Consider the following 21,610-nt stretch of genomic DNA (forward strand, 5'->3'; position numbering starts at 1 on the left):
TTGCACCTCCAGAATCTAGAACAGTGTCTGGCACTGTTTGTTTATTATTCATTGACGATATTTATTTTATGTATTTTAATGTATATTATTTATTTGTGTCATTTATTTACATTAGGAGGTTCTTAATAAGAATTTATTAAAAGTATGAAATTAATGAATGCATCAGATTATTGAGGACCTCTAAAAGCCAACCATTAGACGTGATGTTTAAAAAAAAATAATTAGTAAAATAAGAATCTAGAGGAACGTTCATGTGAGCCATAATTATCCTGGTTGCTCAGGGACTGGAGAAAAGCGAATGTCTCATTTGCATGGTAGTTAACAAACGGCATTACCTTTTTGACAGTAATAACCCCTTCCTGGGTTTCCTGGTCGGTGACGACATCAAACATGTCCAGCCCCTCTCCCTCTGTAATGCTGTACTCAATTTCAGCATTTTCTCCCATGTCAGCATCGCTGGCTTTGATCCTGCCAATTGGTGTACCCGGTGGTGAAGATTCAGGGGTTTTAAACTGGTATGTACCTATTAATCACCAGACAGATATGAGTCAAGCACAGATGAAGGATACTCTATCATAATAAAGACAAAACCTATTTTCTAACAGTTCTTTCAGACATTAGTACGGATGCAGGCAGATTTGTACTTTCCTCATGATAATTAATGGTGTTCTATCCTCCTTACATCCTTACTTTCATGATCGTTAAGAATATTTCTTCTGTCATGACCTGTCTCATTGCAAATGGAGAACACTTTTCTTGTCCTGTAAATAGGCCTCCAGGTTCACGGGTATGATGGCATAAACTGCTGGGGGGAGGTGCACAAGGTTTCGAAGGCCCTGTTAACTAATCTTAGCAGAAAGAATGGGAAAGAATTTAACCTGACCTGTGACTTTAAGCCAATTGTGAGGTAGTTCTTAAAAGGGTTCTTTGTGTCATCGCTAATAACAACTGGAGGTGAAAATAAATGACAGTGATCTGGAGGATGTATCCAAGCAGACACTCTCTCACTCGCACAGGGAGCTGGTCTGGGATACAGCTAGACACATGGAGAGAGAAAGCTCCTGTTTCTTTGACTACTCCTTTTAAATTTCATGATAGTATTTTTTCCGTGCATAGGTTTCTCCCGTTCATGTCTTTGTATTGCTAATTTAAAACTTGTATTTCATAGATGTACACTTTTCTTATGTCCTCATGTTGCAAAATTAGTTTAAGGAGACTGTGTGTGAGTTTCAATTTAGATCCGCCAGACCAGCATGTACTTGGGACAAAAAAAAAAAAAAAAGGAATAAGAACAAAACTTATTTTACGCTCACCCATTACATTTTGCCAACCATCCATGCAAATTATTTTGGAAAATACATAGACTATGACACCAGTAGAATATAGTCATGCAATAATATTCATCCATTCAGTAAGTGTTGTGCTCATCCTTGGCAAAATGATAACACAAGCCAAGGTTTTCCTCTGGAGTTATTCTCCCCTCCTGTGCTTTGATACATTATTCAGTAATGATCACAGGCTATCCAAGGAGAGAGCAAAGCAAAGTAAGATCTCTGTGGTATTCCAGGTACTGGGAATTCTTTTGTTATCCTTCCCTGGGGCATTCCCCTATTGAAAAGTAGGTTTTTGGGCAATGTATTGATGATTCTGATATTGTCATTTCAGGCCTCTGGGGGGGGGAATTTTAGGGCCCTTAAAACTTTTCTTCTACCCATTAAATCAGAAATTAGTTTGATACTCTGTTTTTTGCATTTAGCTGTGATTAAATACTTGAAAAAAACTAAAGAAAATTTAATGATTTCCTGTTGATCCATGTGTATCTCCATTATAAAAAAAGGCTCTATTAGCTGACCCTATTAACTGACCAACTTTAATGAAATGCCATGATTGGGTAAGTGGGCTTTCCTTTTAATGGTGGGCAGCTATTTTCTCTTGGAAGACAGGATTCAGGTAGTTTACTTATTAGATCATGGTCAGAAATGAATTTTGTTCCTGGAAGAAATATTACATTAAAACCAGTACCCACCTGAGGTGCTGTATATGAAGGGCTCTAGTGTACTGCTTGATACAAAGTGGGCATTTAAGAGTGTTGTTTTTCCTTCTTTTTTTCCTATCTAGTCATGAGAGTTAATGGTTTTAGAGATGACTTTTCGTATCTCAATTAACCATAATATAGAAAACTATGATTATAAATGGATTAAGTACATGGTTATTTCCCCAGTTGTATTTTTAGAAACAGTAAAATGATAAATCCTCCCCTTATAAAGCTTTGTGAGGATTTAAAAGAGATTACATGACTGATTGAATTCACAAAACATAAAGTCAATTTTTTTTAACAAATAGCAGCATGCTTGTGTACATATGTTCTGCACAAGCAAATTTATGTCTGTGGTAGTCTTTTTAATAAGGAAAAATAAAACAATGGTGTTAGCTTTACAACAATAACCATATCAGAAATTGCTCAGCTAATAAAAGTATGGTTCTTACTGAGGTCACTAATATTGATAATTAATAACAAAGGAAAATAAACATCATTCTTAGAGTTTTACAAAAGTGCACTGAAGAAATTCATTCAATCAAATGTTCCTACTCTGGGGAAACCGGGGAGGGTTGTCGTTGACATCAGTCAGCGTGATATTCACTGTGGTGGTCCCAGATAATCCCCCCATCTGGCCACCCATATCCTTGGCTTGAATCACCACTTGGTACTGCTCCCTGTTTTCTCGATCCATGTTGAGCAAAGCTGTCTTGATGATACCTATGGATGTGAAATTCAGAAGAGGAAAGGAATGTATTAAAAATACTTCATCAAAACATTTCTTTTTACAGACATGGATTCTTATCCACAATATGCAAAATACTATACAGATGTCATGGGTGACATAAAGATGATGGTAGACAGCCCTTATGCTGAAGGAAATTACAACCACGTAGGGGAGATAGAGCCATTAAAAAACAAACAAACACCTATCATACAAGGAGAGTAAGTACAAGTCAATTCTGCAATAGTATGGATTGTAGGAAGTATAAATATCATGTGTTATGAGATAACACAGCAAAATATAACTTGGCATGTGGTACAGTGTTATCCTACTATAGCTGCTTGGTAAAAGACATTTAAGTGTACTATGAGGAAATTGTTAAACCATTTCCTTGAACTGACTCTTGAGTTTCACTTTACTGAATCGGCTAATTGCTCATCCAATATACCTACCATAATGAACATTCAGAGGATTTTCTAAACCACAAAACTATGGTCTTAAGAAAACACAACATCAGTTCTCCCATAATTAGCATGCTGTAGGATCCTAGAGAACTGAAGTTTTCCTAAAGCTGATGTGAGCATGAGAGCAACTGGTCCCAGCAGTGACCAGCATTCTTACGTTAGGTTAAATTTATCTCTTTTGTCAGGTAGTTATAAAATAAGTAGTTGAAAGAACTAAAAGTTTGCCTAATCTCTATGTAGGCTTTATGCTTAAATTAACAACATTCTTTCAAAAATCTTTATAGGCTTTAAAGGCTTTGAAGGCTTTAAAGTCTTTATAACCTTCTCTGGTAGCACATTCCAGTGCTTAACAGCTAATGAAGCTGAAAATATCTTTTTTTTTTTTCATTTTTAACACGAATACCTCAGACAACAGGTCAATTTTATTCCTCTAGTCCTGACTTCAGTGAAAGTGCAGTTGCATCCTGTTCTCCAATCACAGTACTTCTCCATTTAAATACAGGACATCCCCTTAGCCTTTTGTCCTTTACGTTGGATATTTCTAATTTTTCATCCTTATTGTTTTTCAACTCAACATTTTCTTTCTCCTTGGGATTCTGTCCAAGTTCATTGCACCTCTTAACACATCGATTTCCAACTGGAAGTAGTAATCTCGAAAAGTTTTGATTTCTACTAACAATAATGGATGCTTGAAAAATGTACAAAAGGAACTCGACTCCTATGATGATAACAAAAACATGGGTAGAGTTTACTGTACAGCACAGGCAAAAATTCCTAAGAAACAATTCAGCCTAAGATAATATGCTACTCTGTGGAGAAAATGCAGAAAAATGAGATGTTAAAAAAAGGATTCCATTAAGGAATCCACTTGTTCTATTAGGATGCTATCAGTTAGGATGAGCTAGATGATGTCATAACAAACAATGCAAAATCGTACTGGCTTAACACAGCTAACGTCAGTGTTTTGTTCATGCTCTGAGTAGGCCAGCAAGGAGCTCTGCTAAGGATAACAGACACAGACATCCAGGCCGGAGACCAGTATCAACAGTGGTTTCCATCCGTGATCTCTGTGGCAGAAGGAGAGGAATGTGGATCGTGCACCAGGTCTAAAAGTTCTGCTTGGAGGTGACTTGAATCACTGCCACATTTACTGGCCCAAACAAATCTCCTGGCTATATCTAGCTTCAGAGCAGGGGAAAGAGATACCAAATAACTAGAAAAAGAAGAATTGGCATATTTGTAAATAGCCCTAATGGCTATCAGGAGGTATTGGTCTTTAACTTCACCCCAAACTAGAAGAAAAAATAACATTGTAGAAGTTTTTCTGAATCTACCCTATATAAACATAATGGACAAAACATCTGTTGTTAGACTTCTTGATTGAAATGATATGGATCTCATGTTTACAAGTATATTGCTGGTATTTGGCAGGTGAATCTAAGAAAATTCAATTACACTGATTGTTTTTATTAAAAAATATGCCAGCTCAGCATGTCAATTAAAATTACAGATTGTAAAAAGAAGATCAAAAAGGAATTCTAACCTGTTTCTGATTCAACTGAAAAATAGGGCTGCCCCTGTAGGATACTATACACAACTTTAGCACTGTTCCCATAAGTTGGATCATCAGCATCAGTTGCAGTGACTTGGACAACAAATGTGCCTGTAATGACAGAAACATGAATTGAAAATAAATTGAAGGTCCATATGGAACCTTGACCCACACACAGAAAGAGAAAGCATGATCTTACTTTTGTACAAAACTATCATGGCAAGGGAGTGGAGAACTTCAGGACAGTAGTAGGTTAAATAGCCTTGGATTTCTCACTCTGAAGGAGTGCGATCAACATTTTTAAATGTTGTAAGGGTTAGGTTAAAGAGAAGCATGGGGATGGTCATGACCTTGGGTGGAGCCAATTCCAGTCACTCTCCAAAGGATGAGATTTGATTGGATTCTTGGTAGGGTCATCCTTGGAAGTTATCCGGACCTAGCTCAGTCATCATCTTGCATTACTTTGTCTATAGGGATTAGTTTTGGGGTTCTCCAATCAGGAAGCTACTCGTGATTTTGTTGGGAATTCTGTGTCATAGGTGCTCTTTCTCCTGGATTGTAATGTGCTGATCTAGGGCCTGTCAATAGCAGCAGCTGTTTTATGACCTCAGAGATGCCAGCCTGAGGACAAAGCTGAATAGGACAGAAAATTTCAGAGAAATAATTGAACCCAATCAAACCATGTCTAAAGCCCACTTTACTTTTGACTTAAGTCTGACTTAAGTCAATAAATACTTTTATCTGTTTAAACTAGTTTGAATTGGGTTTTCTGTTACTTGCAATTAAAGCACCCTAAATAATAAATCTACCTGATAATTCTAAGAGGTTGAAAGACCTTGAACATTAAAAGAGGTAGTGCTGGATTAAAGAATTAATTAAAACACCAGAGCATTCACATCTGGAACCTGTAATTCAAAAAAAAATTATAATTAAATGCACAAAGAAAGCTATGATATTTTAGATCAGCATTCTTGTTTTAAGGAGCACAATCACCTAATAACCTTCAAAGTATTCCTAACCCCCATGAAATTCCACACAAATTTTAATGTATATGCTTATATGTCTATTTCATTGAAGAGAAGATCCATAGATATTTATCTGATTCTCAAAGGGATCTGTGACTTCCGAAAAGGGTAAGACCCTCTGATGAGATCATCTCATGGCTGACTTTTGATATTCATATCAGATAAACAGTAAGCATAATTTTTAGAGGTCTCTGGTCCATAGAAAGGACAGGGAAGTTACATTCAGGGAATATTAGAAGTTTTGCATTGCTTTTGTAATAACTAACAGATCCTGTTTGTTGAACAAATATATTGTACTGTGTTAGGGTTGGATGCTCTGGATGTAGCATGTTGATGCATGAGATAGAGCGCCCATCCTTGTACTATGGGAAGGAAGGGGGGGAGAATGAAAGCATTATACGATTTTAGAGCAAGAGCTAATAGCGGAAGTCAACAAACACCCACATTCTTATTTGACATCAATACACAATTCGAATGTGTTTAGAATGTGAATATCTGGATGTTTTGCGCACCTGTTAGTTGCCAGATATTATACTGGGGGCTCTACACTTGTTTTCTCATTTCATCCTCATGATAATCCTTAGGTGTTGACCTTTATTATTTTTGTATGGAACTGAAAGATCAGAGACATCAAGTTGCTGCTTATTAGTAGAGTTTCAAACTCAGGTCTGTTTGATACCAAAGCCCTTTTATACCACCCTGCTGCTGTCTCACAATCATGATGTAATTTCTTTCAGATGCCTTTTTGTGTCAACATAATGACATGTTAATTTATGATAATGGTTAATATGAACATAATTGTGCCTGTGTGCAAATGGGAAAGCCATCCCTTCCTCAAGACATGTGACTTCTAGGTACCCCCAAATATTTGTAATACATATTAATTCTATAATGGCTTCGAAAGTGAATGGCACCCCCTATAGTTGTGCAGTGACACCTTGCACATCAAGTTTTGTTTTCTGGAAACTGTTTTACTGGGTGGTGCTGACGATGAGAGGTGCTTCATTAATTCTTCCTGCCTTTTACCACATAGAGGAAGAATACTTTTTCCTAACAAATCTTCCTTTTAAAAGAATTCTAATCCCTCTCTTTTGCTTTGCTGATGGTTTGTGTTTTTTCTACAAAACAGAGTGGCTTTAAGTAATGAGATGAGCAACTTCTTGATGGAAAGATTTAGAGAGTTTACAATGGATTAGGTTTTTCCAAGTCTTGGAACTGTGACCTAAAATGCCTCTGATATCTGACTCACAGGATTATAGAAAAGTTATTATGATGTAATTTAGCCCTCTGAAGTTGACACTGAATAAAAATAAAAATAACCCTTTATACAAGGAGCTTAAAATTTGTCGCTGTCTCCCATGAAGTACTTTAATGTGGCTGAGAGTGATGTCAGTAGGATTTTTTAAAATTTAAATTCTGTTAACCTTCTTCCAATTTAAGCACATTAAAGCCATAGTTATTAACTTTAAAATTGGTAGTAGAATTATGCACAAAACATTAATTCACCACATTAATGTCATGAAAATTGTTTAATTTCTATCACTTAGGAAAGGATATATCCCCTAGACATCATCATCTGCACATTGTTTATGGATTTTTTTTTTAAGTTTTCTTTGGGTCTCTTTCCCAAATACATAGTTAATTAAAGCAAATGTCATTACTCTTCAGTCTGGATTGTAGATTCATGCTTTTGTTTTACACTGGGGAGATCCTCACCTCAGGCCCAGTACCAATATATGCTAAGAGAGGAGGAGAGGGCTGCTGTCTCTCAGCCAGAGGACCAGAGTGGGCACCTGGGGGGGGGCAGGAAGTAGATGAAGTTATGTCTCTTTCTTCTTCCTGTTCTTGCCTGCCATTTTCCATCCCTTCATCATTAGAGGAAATGCTGTTTTCTTAAAGATAATGATAAAATGAGACTAGAGTAATATTAGGAAACGCACATGCACTTACAAAAAGGTCATAAAAGGAGTATTTGAAATAGGATAGTTTTAGAAGTTAGCATCTAAATTCACTCAACTCAGTAAATTTCACTCATAGGATCCTTTATTCAGTTGATATATTAGCGGAGAAACATTGTGTGGTTGAAATCACATCTCACTCACCAACATCAGACATTTCGGGAACAGTGGCCGTGTAAACATCCTTGGTAAATATTGGTTCATTGTCATTGATGTCATGGATCTTGATGATGAATTCGGATTCGGGCTCCACGGGCCTCCCTGTCCTTCTATTTATAGCTTGAGCTCGAAGGATGTAAACAGGTTTTTCTTCCCTGTCCAGCCTCTTGGTGGCCTGTATATCCCCTGTGTTTTCATTGATAATGAAGAGATCTCCTGCTCCATCTCCTGAAAGGATATATTTAAGTGATCCATCTCCTCTATCCTGGTCTGAATGTAACTAGTGTAGAAAAAAAAATTAAAGAAAGTAAAAGTCAAGCATGTGATTCTAAACTGTTTGTCTTTATGATGCTTGCTATGTCAACTTTCATTCAATCCTTTCTGAGGGATGCAGGTTTGGGGTTTTTTTTTTTCCTCACTGTTTACTTAAATCCTCAATAGTAATGCCATTCATTAATGAGTATGTTTCCTTACAATCACAGAAATTTCCAAAACGAACAGAACTTATAGAAAATGCAGTAATCGTTGTTTTGGAGAAGGGAATTCTAAAGGCCAGAGTAATAGCAAGATGCCCAAGGACATTTTAGCCTTGTTGGAATGAAACTATTTTCGCTATTTTCCTGTTTTCCTGACAGCATTCAGATTTTACAGATACACTCTCCTCCTCAATTTTATGTATCTGGACATAAAAGAGAAGCAATATGCTATTGAGAAAAGGAGTTTGGGTTTTGAAACAGAGACCTGAGTATATTCTACCTCTACATGTTCCTATCTTTGGTGAATTTAGGGAACCACCCAGTTTCCCTGAATCTTATATGATGGAGTTTATAATCACTTTACTGGAAAGATATGATATTTATTTAATTACTTATGAAATTCAACTCAAAGCATTTGAGAAACTCATAAGTGTTGTCATGAACAGCGTCTTGAAAATCCCTTGACTAGGCAATTTACAAGGTCACTTAGAACAAGAATATTTACTACTCAGAATTTCATTTAATATAGGTGAGGGTCTTCCAAAAAGTGGAGCCAAACTAAAATGGAATAGTCTGCATTATGAAGTAGTGGTTCCCTGCTCCTGAAGGTAATCAAGCAGAGACTCTGATAAGAGTCAGTGAAATGTGTCTGGGTTAAAGGTGGAATTAAGGGAACGCTAATATACCAATGAGGTGGAAGATAATGACTCTAACTTTGATGACTTGCCCACATTGCCTATCTCAGAGATGATTTCTAGAGTGTTGAGTTCCTGTTGTGTCCTTGGTTCCCTTTTTCCCACCTCAGAAAAAGTTTAGAAAGTATTTTTGCTAGGTCTTCAGATAAGCTAATCCTATTCACAAATTTGCAGAAATGAAAATTGAGGAGAACTATTTTAAAATCCTAGTTATAAGTATCAGCTACATACAGAGGAGATAGTTTATTGGGAAGGTAGCTAGTCCTTAAACCTTATTTCAGCTCTGTCTAAACAGAGTATGGGCCACGTTACAACAAGAATGGCAACAATAGCAATGGGTAAGCCAGCTTGGTGTATGCTTGAAGTAGCCTTCAAGCACATCTGAAAACAGACTCTCAAGCCAAAAAGGGACTTTTAAAATAAGCGAATCCAGCCTTTCTGAAAGTGTATCTCATGGACCATCATTTATACAAAATGCTGAGGAAAGGGGTTCTCTGCTCCCATAAGTTTGGTAAATACTTCACCTTCTGTCTTTTTCTTGGGCATCACCCAGTGTACATTAACATATTAAAGGCAGTGAATGCCTACAGTTCAAAACTGTACTTGATTTTATTTAATTTAGCTTTTCTGAATATTCTTGTGTGAAGAATCCTTTTTGGATGTTGGCATTGCCCAGGACAGTTTTCCAAGAAACACACTTTGGGGACCATGAGCTAACTGAATCCATCATCACAGAGTCAAGAAAACCAAGGCTCTGGTTTATGTAGTATTTTCAAAATCATATATCTTTTGTGAAAGTCAGAAGATGCGAACTTGAGCACAAGAAGAGGCCCTATAGATTCTTGGTGCAACCTCCCTGTTTTTAGAGATCGGGAAACTGTGTGCAACACCACAGAGCTAATGCTAGTTAATAGCAGAGTTTGAGGAAGAGAATATTATTCATACAATTAGTAGCCTTGAAAGCAATTTGGCAGAAATAATGGAAGATAAATGGGAACAGGGAGGGAATTGCTTAGAAGTGAGACAAACGCAATAAGAAATGCAAAACAAAAGAGGACTCCATGATTTGTGTGATGTGATATGCTAAGGAAATGTTGAAACCGTGATTACACGGAAAGAGCCACTGGGGAAAGTTTAACTCTCCATCGTCAAATTCTAATGACTGAAGAGAGCTCTTAAAAAGCTATTTCATTAACTCATGAGTAATGAAACCAACATCACTGCCCATTGGATCTGGCTTCCGGGCAGCCATGGTTAGCAAACCTGGCAGAGTGTGGGGGGCACCGCACCAGAGTCCCAAATAGGAGCTGTATTCATTCTCTCTCACTCACCCTGTTTAAGATCATAGCAGAGTCAATTAACCTCCCTGAGCCAAGATCCTTATTGATAAAATGAGGATAATAGAACCACGGGACAAGGTGCTTAGGAAGATCTAATTAGAGACTATGTACAAATACTATATTAACTCCTGTGTAAACATGCAGTAAAAGCACATTTTAAGAATATCATTCCTGTTAGCTCCTCATTCATAATAAGCATGTTTTGGCTCTTATTTTGACTTTGAGAACTTTGTGGTAAGGACTTTGAAAACCCAATTTTACAAACACATGGCATCTCTAAGGCAAAATCTATCATCAAAAGCTAGTATTCTTGTTCTGGGTGGCAATTGCTGTCTTGCCATGTGATGTATGATATTCTGCCTTCTACTAGATTGCAGACTTCCCTTGGCTGGTTCTTTCATCACTCTCAATATGTAATTGTTGCACACTTAGTAGGTGAATACCACATCTGATCACAAGATTTATTCAAGTAAAAGTAATCAGAAACTTATTTTTTGCTGTCAGGAGAGACCATTTCGATGACTTATAGAACAAACACCCGAGACGGTATGAAAGGGCAGTGGAGACACCAACTAAGAGTATGAACAGGATTGCTCTCCAGATCCCAATTCTGATTTATCAATATTTGAAAACTGGTGGGAAAATGCATCTCTTTACCCAGGTGTTGTCTGATATAAAACAATTTAACCTCATCCCCCTTGTAGTGCAGTGCTTGTGTCTGAGTGCAGAGAGTAGAAACCTCCAGGAGCCTTTGTGTTTTCTTTCTGCTTCCGCTGAACACCCCTGGGGCCAGTTCTTTTCTCTCTTCTTGGGGAAAAGAGGAAACAGAAGACATCAGCGCTAGAGAAAGTGGCAGTGGCAACCAGACATTAGGGGTTTATTGAGCACTTAGATTTTAATTGGATTTTTTCTTTTGTGATGTCATTCATCATGGCCACTGTAAAAGGCAGAAGTTAAACAACAACAAATAAAAGGCTGTAGGCTGCCTGAGGCATGTTTTTACTAATTTCAGTTTAATGTGGCTGTTCCATTAAGTTTAATCATCTGGCTCACTTTTAACGATTCAACATCAAGTAAAAATTATCCACTTTCCTCAGAAAGTCACATCTCATCTGGGGCTGGCAGGACTTTATACTACTGTACCTGTAACATTTTGTTCCAGAAGGAGCTTGTGGTCTTTGTTTTTCTGTTGATTCATTGCTATTTTCAAGTGCAGCACGTTGACAAATAAAGACGGGGATTTGGGGTTGTAGACACGGCCCCACGGAGGGTCACGCCAGAACAGTGCCAGGCTGTTTTTACCGGTTCTATGTCCCAGCTCTCAACTGGGTTTTGACTCCAGTTCAAAGGTATAACACTAATTGTGCCGATTTTTAGTGGTTTATGAAACGAGCTAATGCTGCCCTACCCCTCCCATTACCTGTGTGTCACTGAGTCACTATCTGAGTCAGTAATCAAACTGAGTCTTCTAAGCATATGCATCCCTGAGACAGAAAAGAGAGTCTAAACCAAAGCTTACCTCCATGACATACCTGGGGAACGACCCACAACGGCCTGAAAGGGGTTATGGGATTTTTTGCTGAGGTAAAAAAAAATAGATTATGGTGAATATGCTTATAGAATGTAGGGCAAATGTTATGTGGCCATTTGCAAAAAGTAAAGGTTGACAAGCAGATATGTCATAGGGCAGTCACAGAACAGTTGTGAAAAGGTGTCTGAATGGGACTGAGGTGGAGAAACATTAGTGATAGCAGAGAGAAAGAGACAACACCTTTTTTGCTAATGAGATTGTTACTTTAAATTAAGAAAATAAGTCTACAATCAAGTTAGGACAAACAGGCTTCACTGAATTCAGTATATACATAAGTATATCTGTACATATACATACATCTCTCTACACAATGCATGATACATAGTGCTAGTGAATATTCTTAGTATTGTGAAGGCTGTGAAGAGTTTGTTGGGTAGAGTTTATACCAGGAAGATATTCAACCTTGCTTGAAGTACGTGGCAGGAATTAGAAGTAGATTCTGTTTTAGAGATTATAGGGCTAGGTAAATAAAAATATCTTTCAGTAAAATTTTATGTTACATGTTTTAATATGCTGTATTTTAATGCTAATGATTTAGTATAAGTTAACTAATTTATATCCGATCATTGCTTTACAAATGAAAACGCTGATGGCAGCATGTTATTGTGGCAGTGTGTTGAACTAGTTAGAAATGGGGCAAATTCTCAGGCCCCACCCACCTCCAAAATCAAAACCTCAAGGGGTGTCGTCCAGCAGTCTGTGTGTGTGTGTTTTAAAGATTTTATTTATTTACCTGAGAGAGAGCGAGAATGAGTAGGGAGAGGGGCACAGGGAGAGGGAGAAGCAGACTCCCCGCTGAACAGGGAGCACAATGCGGCTCAATCCCAGCGTGCTGGGATCATGACCTGAGCTGAAGGCAGACACTTAACAGTCGGAGCCACCCAGGTGCCCCCAGCAATCTGTGTTTTAAGAAGCCCTCCAGGTAATTCTGATGAATTTTGAAGTTTGGGAACCACTGCCTTAATTAGTACAATCAAAATAGTTAAAGCATAGACTTGGGTAAGGGAAAGAAATGGGCATAGGGGTGCCTGGCTGGCTCAGTTGGTGGAGCATACGACTCTTGATCTCGGAGTTGTAAGTTCGATCCCCATGCTGGGTATAGAGATCACTCAAAAAACATAAGATCTTAAAAAAAAAGAAAGAGAGAGATGGGTAGAAATGCATGCTAGGTACTAGCTGTGTAACTTTAGGGAACTTAGTTAATCTCTCCAAGTCTCAGTTTTCTCATCTCTATGATAGGAATAATAACATTACTGAGTTTTTGAGGACGTTGCTCTGAAAATTAATAAAATAACGTATGTAAAATGCCTCACAGGAGGCCTAACTCAGAGAAAGGCTTCAATAAATCATTCTTGCATCATAAACTTGGAGTATTCAGAAAGTGGAAAGATTTGGGTCTGAATTCTGACTTTCCTGCTAATTAGCTAAATTAATTAGATTATCTTAGTTTCATTCTGTAATCTCTAAGATAGAACTCAGAATAATGAACTTTGCCAGCTATTCATCCTCTACTTGTCCCTTAAAAGTTGGTCACCCTTATACCGATGTCTTAGGTCCTTGTCTTTCCTCATTTCACATGTTCTCCTCCAATGAAATCATCTCTCTATTTTCCTGTATTCAAATATTATCTGTGTTGCCTTGATGCCCAAATCTATAGATGACCCCAGGGCAGACCATTTTCTCGAGATCCAGAGTCAAAGATGCATTTGATTTCCAGGTGAGTCTCTTGGACAGCTTACACTCAGGACTTCTCAATTGACTTCATCACCTTCTCTCCAAACCTGCTCCTCCTCTGTATGTCCCATCTCTGTGAAGGCCACCAGAATCATCATAGACCCTCCCATCTGCCTCCATCATCCACTTCATTAAGCCACCAAACTCCTCTCAATTCTACCTCTTACATCTATCTCGACTCACCTACTTATCTTCATTTCCACCACCCTGGTCCAAGTCACCACCATTTCTCCCTGCTCTGTTGCAATGAGGCCCTCCTAACACACAGTCTGTCTTGCTTCCTCTCAGTCTATTTTAACTTAAACAGTAACAACATCAACCCTGAGGATGCCATTCTCTTCTAATTAAATCCTCCAGGGTTTTCTCTTTACTCTCAGGATAAAAGTGCCCATCTTCACTCCTTAACACAGCCTCCAAAGTCCACCATAATCTCTGCACCTTTGCTAGCCTCCTCAGCCACCGCTCTCTCCCTGACGCTCCTCATTTCAGCATACTCTGCTTATTGTAGTTTCTAAAGGATGTGTTAGTCTCTTTCATATCTAGGTATCCCTGCATATGGTACCCTTGGCATAAAGTCACCCTTGGACCAGCCGGGTGATCCCACTCATATGTCAGGTCTGCGTAATCTCTATCTCCTTAGGAAAGTCTTCCCTAAGCTACTAGTCTAAGTTAGATTCCTCTGCTAGACATTCTCAATTTATTCCCAACTTAGCCATCAACGGATTCTATCTTTTTGATGACTTGTTTTCATGTTTCAATTAGCAAATAGCTACATTGAAAGTTTCATGAGGAAAGGCACCCAAAATGTCTGGTTCATTTCTATATTCTCAGCACCCGACATACTGGCCCATTATAGGTCCTCAATAATGAATGATTTTAAAGAATGAATGAATGAATGTTGTAAAGATAAAATCGGACAAAATATCAATAATCAGTGAAGGTTTCTGACACATAGAAAGCAGTCAATAAATCTTAGCGTTCTCCATCTCCTGTCTTGTTTGATTTTAGTATAACTCTATGTACCAAGATTCTACATTCCTGAAGTTGCCAGATCACTTAACAATCACTACCAAACACTAGGCACATGATCTACTCTAAGCAATCTGAGGGAGGAATCCAAGTTATTGCCTCAGATCTAAAAATGCTTCTTTAAAAACCAATGAAGTCTTAAAACAATAATAAAACCAACTTGTATTGGGTTTGTTGAAGAGAGTAGACAAGTTATAAACACAGCAAATACACTAACCATTATAAGTCCACTGAGTCTTGGGACAGGAGTCACCTGTCAAGGGTGAAGAAGCTTCAAGAGTTATTGTGCTATATTTCAAATACCCTTCTGTTGCAGAAACCAAGAGATAATGAATGGAAAATGCTCCATTTCACAGAAACATTGTTCCATAATAAAACTAATTTAACTTTACGAACCAAGACCATTCAAAAACATGTATGGGCCTGCACAGCTGCATGAGATGGTGAATAAAAAGACATCACACTTGCCTTCTGCAAACTTGAATTTTAGGCTGGAAGTACTGACTCAGAATAAAAGCAGAAACTAGAAACTTGAGTACTCTTATTAAGTATTAGGAATAATAAGGTAAGTAAAAAGCTGGAGAATGGCATAGAAGCCATTTGTAAATTGGACAAGGGGGAATCAGGGAACATGCAGCCCTTTGAGAGTTTCTGAAGACTTCTTGGAGAAGGTAACATTACTGATGGGAGCAAAGTGACTGAGCATCCAGCATGAGCATGTGGCATGGTTTCCAGGCTCAGTGTGGGAGAAAATCAGAGGAGGCTTTGAGAATGTGCCTGGGGTAATAAAAGCAATAAAGTCAGCTAAAATAGAAACACGTCTTCCCTTGAGTTGCCGGCCACATATTTGCTCACACTGCTCTCAGATGTGCAAGGGAAGATGCAGCTTCCTTTTTTTTTAAAAAAATTTTTTTTATAGTTTCTCCCTTAAGCTCTAATCCCATTGAGTATTAGGAACTCAATATTAGGTTGCACATTGAGTCAATAATTTAGTGCAATCCAATAACGTCTACCTGATTCAATAATAGAGTCCTTTTAGATAACTCTTTTAGATAAATCTCAGTCTTTCTGGCTTTTGCTTTCTCCCTTTGTCCCTGATCCAGTCCAAGATACCATTTGGGTGTATAAAGAAAAGAGACTCACATGGCCTGTGTCAGAAGGAAATTTGGGGGCTTTTGGAGCCAAGAGCAGTACTTATATTGCCCTCTGGCCCACTGGTTTCTCGACAACATCTCTCTGCTTTACTTTCCTCAGTGGCATCTGTGCTTTTTGGCAGGTGGAAACATGATCTCCGTTCTCCAAGATCAAAGCTGGGTAGCTCTATCCTGCTTGCCTCATTGTCATCAGAAAACCCCCCCTGATGTCTGTCTATGATTCTTCCATTGCCCTTGGCTCCTGTGGTCCTGGCTACAGGGTTATTTTGTCTTTGATAGGTACCATCTATGGGATCATCCACCCCTTTCTTACCCTGGAGAAGCCTGGGAAGTCTCCTGGGAACTAAAAGGGGCTTCACACGATTGCCTCAAAAGGAAATGGACAAAAACCAGTCTGCTTTTACCTTTAACCCACAAACTTGCCACTGTTCCCCCAGGATTTCAGATGTGTAATCTCAAGGCTGTAGAAAGGACTTCAGATACACACAGGACTCTGTTTCTGTGTTTAATAGCCAGGACTGTGAAATCTCTCCCTTGGTTTTAGGAATACCCCACCAGGTAGGTTTCGGTGGGAGGAAGAGCCAATTTCTACTGTAAAATCAAGAAGACAATGGGAGTGGGAGCATGACCTGCAGCCCAGAGCCTGGCACCAATAATTTTTGGTGACTGTATTTATAAATGGAATTCGTGAATTTTGTTCTAGTTGGTTAGGCCCTTCTCTTAGTACATTAAATGGCCTCGAAAAGAACCTAGAAAATCTCTTTCTCTTTAACAAAACTTAGGATCAAACTGCCTCCATATCCCATGTTCTTTTTCAAGTATACTATGTTGCCCTCTGTAATGACCTGAAAAATTATATTCTTCTATACAATATAAATAATTTGATTTTTATAACAGTGGAAATACTTTATCTTTAAAGCATTCTCTTATATGATTCATCAATTTGGCAACCAGTCTGGCTGGGATTTGGGAAAAAAATAATAGCAGAAGTCTATTAAGCCTATTTTATGGGCCAGGAAATGTGCTAAACTCATTACATAGATTATATAAATTGTTACTCATCATGACACTCTTCATATTTCCTCTTAACTGATGAGGAAACTGAGTCAAGGTAAGAGTTAAGTAATTTCTTAGCATGATTCAACTAGCAGAAGAAGCATTTGAATCCAGATGATCTGATCCACAGTGTATTCTCTTAACCACAACACAAATATTATCTCTGAATATTTACTTTCAGGTCTATGAACATTCACTTAAGGATTACTCTGTACCAAACAATATTTCAATTAATTCAATTATTTATTTTCTAGGGGGGAGGGGCAGAGAGAGAGAGGGAGAGTGCAAGAGACGCAGGCTCCTCACTGAGTGCGGAGCCTGACTCAGGGCTCTATCTCATGACCCTGAGATCATGACCTGAGCCAAAACCAACAGTCGGATGCTTAACTGACTGAGCCACCCAGGCGACCCCCAAACAATATTTTAAGTGCTGAATTACAAAGATCTATCTAATTCAGGATTTTCAACCTATTGACATTTTGGGCTGAGTAACTCTTTGTAGTGGGACTTATCCTACGCATTATAGGATGTTTAGCAGCATTCCTGGCCCCTCCCCACTAGATACCTACAGGACTTTTCAAGTTGTGACAACCAAAAATGTCTCCAGATGTTGTCAAATGTCCACTGGGGGACAAATTGCCTCCATTGAGAACCACTGATTGAATTCTGTCTATCTATGTGTCTGTCTGTCTATCTGTAGTCTATCATCTTTCTCTCCTTCCATTTTTTTTCTCATTTGCATCCCTTGTAACTTTTAAAATACATTCAAATAATACCATACAGATTCTGCATTTGCAGAGATACCACATGACCCCACTCAATTCAATCTTTTATCTTTTGTTAGACTTAATAACCATTGAAACAGACCTTGTGTTATGTGGAGGAGAATTTCTGACAAAGTGCTAAAAGCAAAAGAATTTTAAATCTAAACTCAGGAGAAATTTATTAATTCCCTTGACATTTATCTTTTACACTCAATACCTTGAATTTAATGTCAAAAGTACCAGAGTAACTATAAAATGAACAAAACTTCAGTGCTGCAATAGTTGTGGTAGGCAGAATAATAGCTCTCCCAAAGATGTCTATGTCCTAATTTCTGGAACTAGCAAGTAAGTTACCTTACCTGGCAAAAAGGACTACGGATGTGATGAAGATAAAGGTTTTTAGACAGGAAGAAGATTCGCCAGGTGAGCCTAATGTAATCACCAGGGTCCTTATAAGGGAAAGAGGTAGGGGAAAGTTGGAGTCAGATGGAAATGTGATGATGGAGCAGAGGTCAGAGTATGTGCGTGTGTGTGTGTGTGTGTGTGTGTGTGTATGAGTATGAGTGAGAGACAGAGACAGAGATTTGAAAATGGTAGGCTGTGAACCAAGGAACACAGGCAGACTCTAGAAGCCCAGAAAGTCAAGGAAACGGCTCCTTTCCTAGAGCCCCCAGAAGGACATCTTGCAGACATTTTGATTTTAGCCCAGTGAAATCCATTTCAGACTTCTGACCTTCAGAATGGTAAGATAATAAGTTTTTACTGTTTTAAGCCACTAAGTGCATGGTAATTTGTTTCAGCAAAATCAGCAGCCATGGGAAACTAAGGCAGTAGTTCCTTATCTTTGGAATTCAAGGTGGACTGAAACTGAATGTGGTCCTTCAAGAATCCCAGGGAAGAGTGGAGAACACTCACCTTTGGTGAGCACTTACTATGTGTCATGTACTGCAAGAAAGTGGTGTGTGTTAGGTCAGTTAATCCTCATGACTCTAAGAGCTAACCTTTATTTCCTCCATTTTTTTTCCCGGAGAAACTGAGGTCAGGGAGGTTAGGTAACTTATCTAAAGTTCCGGGAATGGCCAGGAAGGATACTAAGATCTGCCTGACCCCAATGTCTATGCTAATTCACACCAGAGCATAGTGCCAAACAGGACTCCCCACGATGATTACAAACGTTTCTGGATCCATTGTATTTATTATATTAGACCCCAGGCTAAGTTATTTGTAAATTCTATTGGCACAAATGATACAAACTGTAATAGATGTTATTGTTCATTTGGGATTTATCAATTAAACAACTGCCTTTTGGTTTATTCACTGCATGAAGTTATTTCCCCAAAAAGGCATTGTTTACTGCCTTTAGCTTGACTCTGGAAGTCCAAGGTCTTTGGCAGACTACAACATTAGTCTCAGTTCCTGCTTAGTCTAACATTTTCATTTTCAAAAAGCCAGTGGTAAATCAAGCTGAGAGCCAAGATACCCAGTCAAAAGTTGATTTAGTAAGGCACTATAACTCACCGGTAACAATTCTACCTTTTTGCCTTATGGTGTCATCTCTTTAGTAATTGCCAAATCTAAGGACACATGCCCACACATACCTACACACATGCTCCCTGTGCCCCTCCCCTTATTTCGACTTTCACTCTAACACACACTCTTTGGAAGAAAATATTAACAGATAAATGTAGACATTTGAGACATGATGACTCAAATGGCAGAAATTTTTTAAAAAGTGTTCCACTAGCTAAAATGGCCTTTTCCCAAAATGTATTTTTCTTCAGAAGTAAAAAATATATTGGGTAAAATATTCTTATATTGACTCTTAGGATATAAAAAGTTAAAGTTATATCTTTATAAAACAAGTAGTTTGCTTGAGAGAGGGACTATTTCTTGTTCAAATTCTTAAATCTCAATTGTCCTGTATGTACTCAATAAATGATGACTACGGGGAATTCTGTAACCTACCCATAAAGTTCTGATGAGTGATCCTAGGAGGGAAAATTATGAGCTCATTCATTTATTAGTTTCTCTTGCTTGGGATGAATTTATAAATTTATGATTTGAACAGTTTTTCTTTTTCTTTTCTTCTTCCCTTCCTTTCTTCCTCCCTCCCTTCCCTCTTTCCTCCCTCCCTCCCTTCCTTCCTTCCTTCCTTCCTTCCTTCCTTCCTTCCTTCCTTCCTTCTTTCAGGGACCCATGAAACAATTTCAGTGAAGAGAAATGTGTACAATCTGGATGGCTAGGCTGGGGAAAGTATTCTCATAGTGAGTTAGTTCCATGAATTTGAGGACTCTTCTCATAGAGCTCCAACTCCTAAGCATTTATGCTATTATTTCATTTGCCCACCATATCTAAAATACCTTCTGCTACTCTAATATCTTAATAATGTGGTGTAAGGCAAGAATATTAGACTCAACCACATCAAAAAAGCTAGACTCCAGCCCCAGCTTTGCCACTCTGGTGGTAGTGACACTGGTCTCTTAACCCCTCTGGGACTGTTTTCTCATACCCAAAAGGATTTAGTCCTGCTCAACTGGAAGTGTGCTTGTGCAGTCATTCAAGGAACACTTGTAAGCAAGTGCACTTCATAAATCGTAGCACTTGATAGAAGTGTAAGAAAACATTATCATTGCTCTTTATCTCATTACAAATTTTCTGAATACCCTTTGCTAACCAGGGAGTGATTTCTTTTGTGTTGTATTTTCTATTCTGTCTCTCCCCATCCTGCACCCCCCCTTTCCTTAGAAATTACCTGATGGCTTGCCATTGTAGTAAAGTTCTGACTAAAGCATTATCATTTTAAAACTCTAGTAAGTGATGTCTGGACTGTTGAAAGGGAGATAAAATGGAATAAAATACTGCCATTCAAGTTTGACCAAGTCACTTAATTTTCTTGATTTGTTTTTAAAAGCATTTTCCGGGGCGCCTGGGTGGCTCAGTCCTTAAGCGTCTGCCTTCTGCTCAGGGCATGATCCCAGGGTCCTGGAATCGAGCCCCGCGTCAGGCTCCCTGCTCTGCTGGGAGCCTGCTTCTTCCTCGCTCACTCCCCCTGCTTGTGTTCCCTTTCTTGCTGGCTGTCTCACTCTCTGTCAAATAAATAAATAAAATCTTAAAAAAAAAAAGCATTTTCCTTTAAGAGGCAGGTGAATGGGTGATCACCAAGATCAGAGCTTTTGAACAAGGTAAAGAGCCCCTCCCTTTTTATTATTTTTACATAATACCCCTAGTTGGGAAGATGGATAGAACACTCAAGATATAAATCATCTCAGTACAAAGAGAATTTTTTCCTTTTTATTGTATCTATATGAGAAGATGGATGCTAGCCGAACCTAATGTCGCAATAATCATTTCATGATATATGTAAATCAAGCCATCATACCTTACGTCTTAAACTTACATAGTGATGTATGTCAATTATTTCTCAATAAAAGTGGAGAAAAAAGATACAATAGAATAAGAAGGTAATTTTTATAGTCCATTCTGCTTTGCCTGATTTCTAAAGGGGAAGTTTGCTTTCCAAGTGGTATTTGCTCTCATTGGGGGTGGGAGTGGGGGTTGGGGAAGTAGCTCTAGGCTATAGATTAAGTAAGGAAATGAGCCAGAATCTTATGCTTTAGAATTTGTGGAAAGAAAACAATAAAGCATGTAAAATTTTGCATAACTATATGTTAAAGCANATAACGCCAGGATCACGCCCTGAGCCGAAGGCAGACGCTTAACCGCTGTGCCACCCAGGCGCCCCTAAAGCAGAATTTTTTGGCATCTTCTCTTTCCTGTTTCTCTTCTGAATTGTACTTGTATATAAATAAATGGTAGAAAGAGTTAAGATGAGATTATTTCCAGAAATGATT

The 21,610-nt window shown here is 38.4% G+C and overlaps 1 protein-coding gene across 2 annotated transcripts in view; it reads right to left on the reverse strand.

Moving 5' to 3' along the window:
• Window positions 1-21,610, reverse strand: part of CDH6 (cadherin 6) — a 126,971-nt gene that overhangs the window by 22,860 nt on the left and 82,501 nt on the right. For both annotated transcript variants that reach the window (XM_002919906.4, XM_034657060.1), the window contains exons 3-6: window positions 7,906-8,200; window positions 4,770-4,889; window positions 2,591-2,758; window positions 336-523 (exon numbers count right to left, since the gene is read on the reverse strand). In XM_002919906.4, coding sequence (XP_002919952.1) covers window positions 336-523; window positions 2,591-2,758; window positions 4,770-4,889; window positions 7,906-8,200 — 771 coding nt within the window. The remainder of the gene's footprint in view (window positions 1-335; window positions 524-2,590; window positions 2,759-4,769; window positions 4,890-7,905; window positions 8,201-21,610) is intronic.

The sequence above is a fragment of the Ailuropoda melanoleuca genome, chromosome 3 (genome assembly GCF_002007445.2).
Source record: "Ailuropoda melanoleuca isolate Jingjing chromosome 3, ASM200744v2, whole genome shotgun sequence".
Classification (NCBI taxonomy): domain Eukaryota; kingdom Metazoa; phylum Chordata; class Mammalia; order Carnivora; family Ursidae; genus Ailuropoda; species Ailuropoda melanoleuca.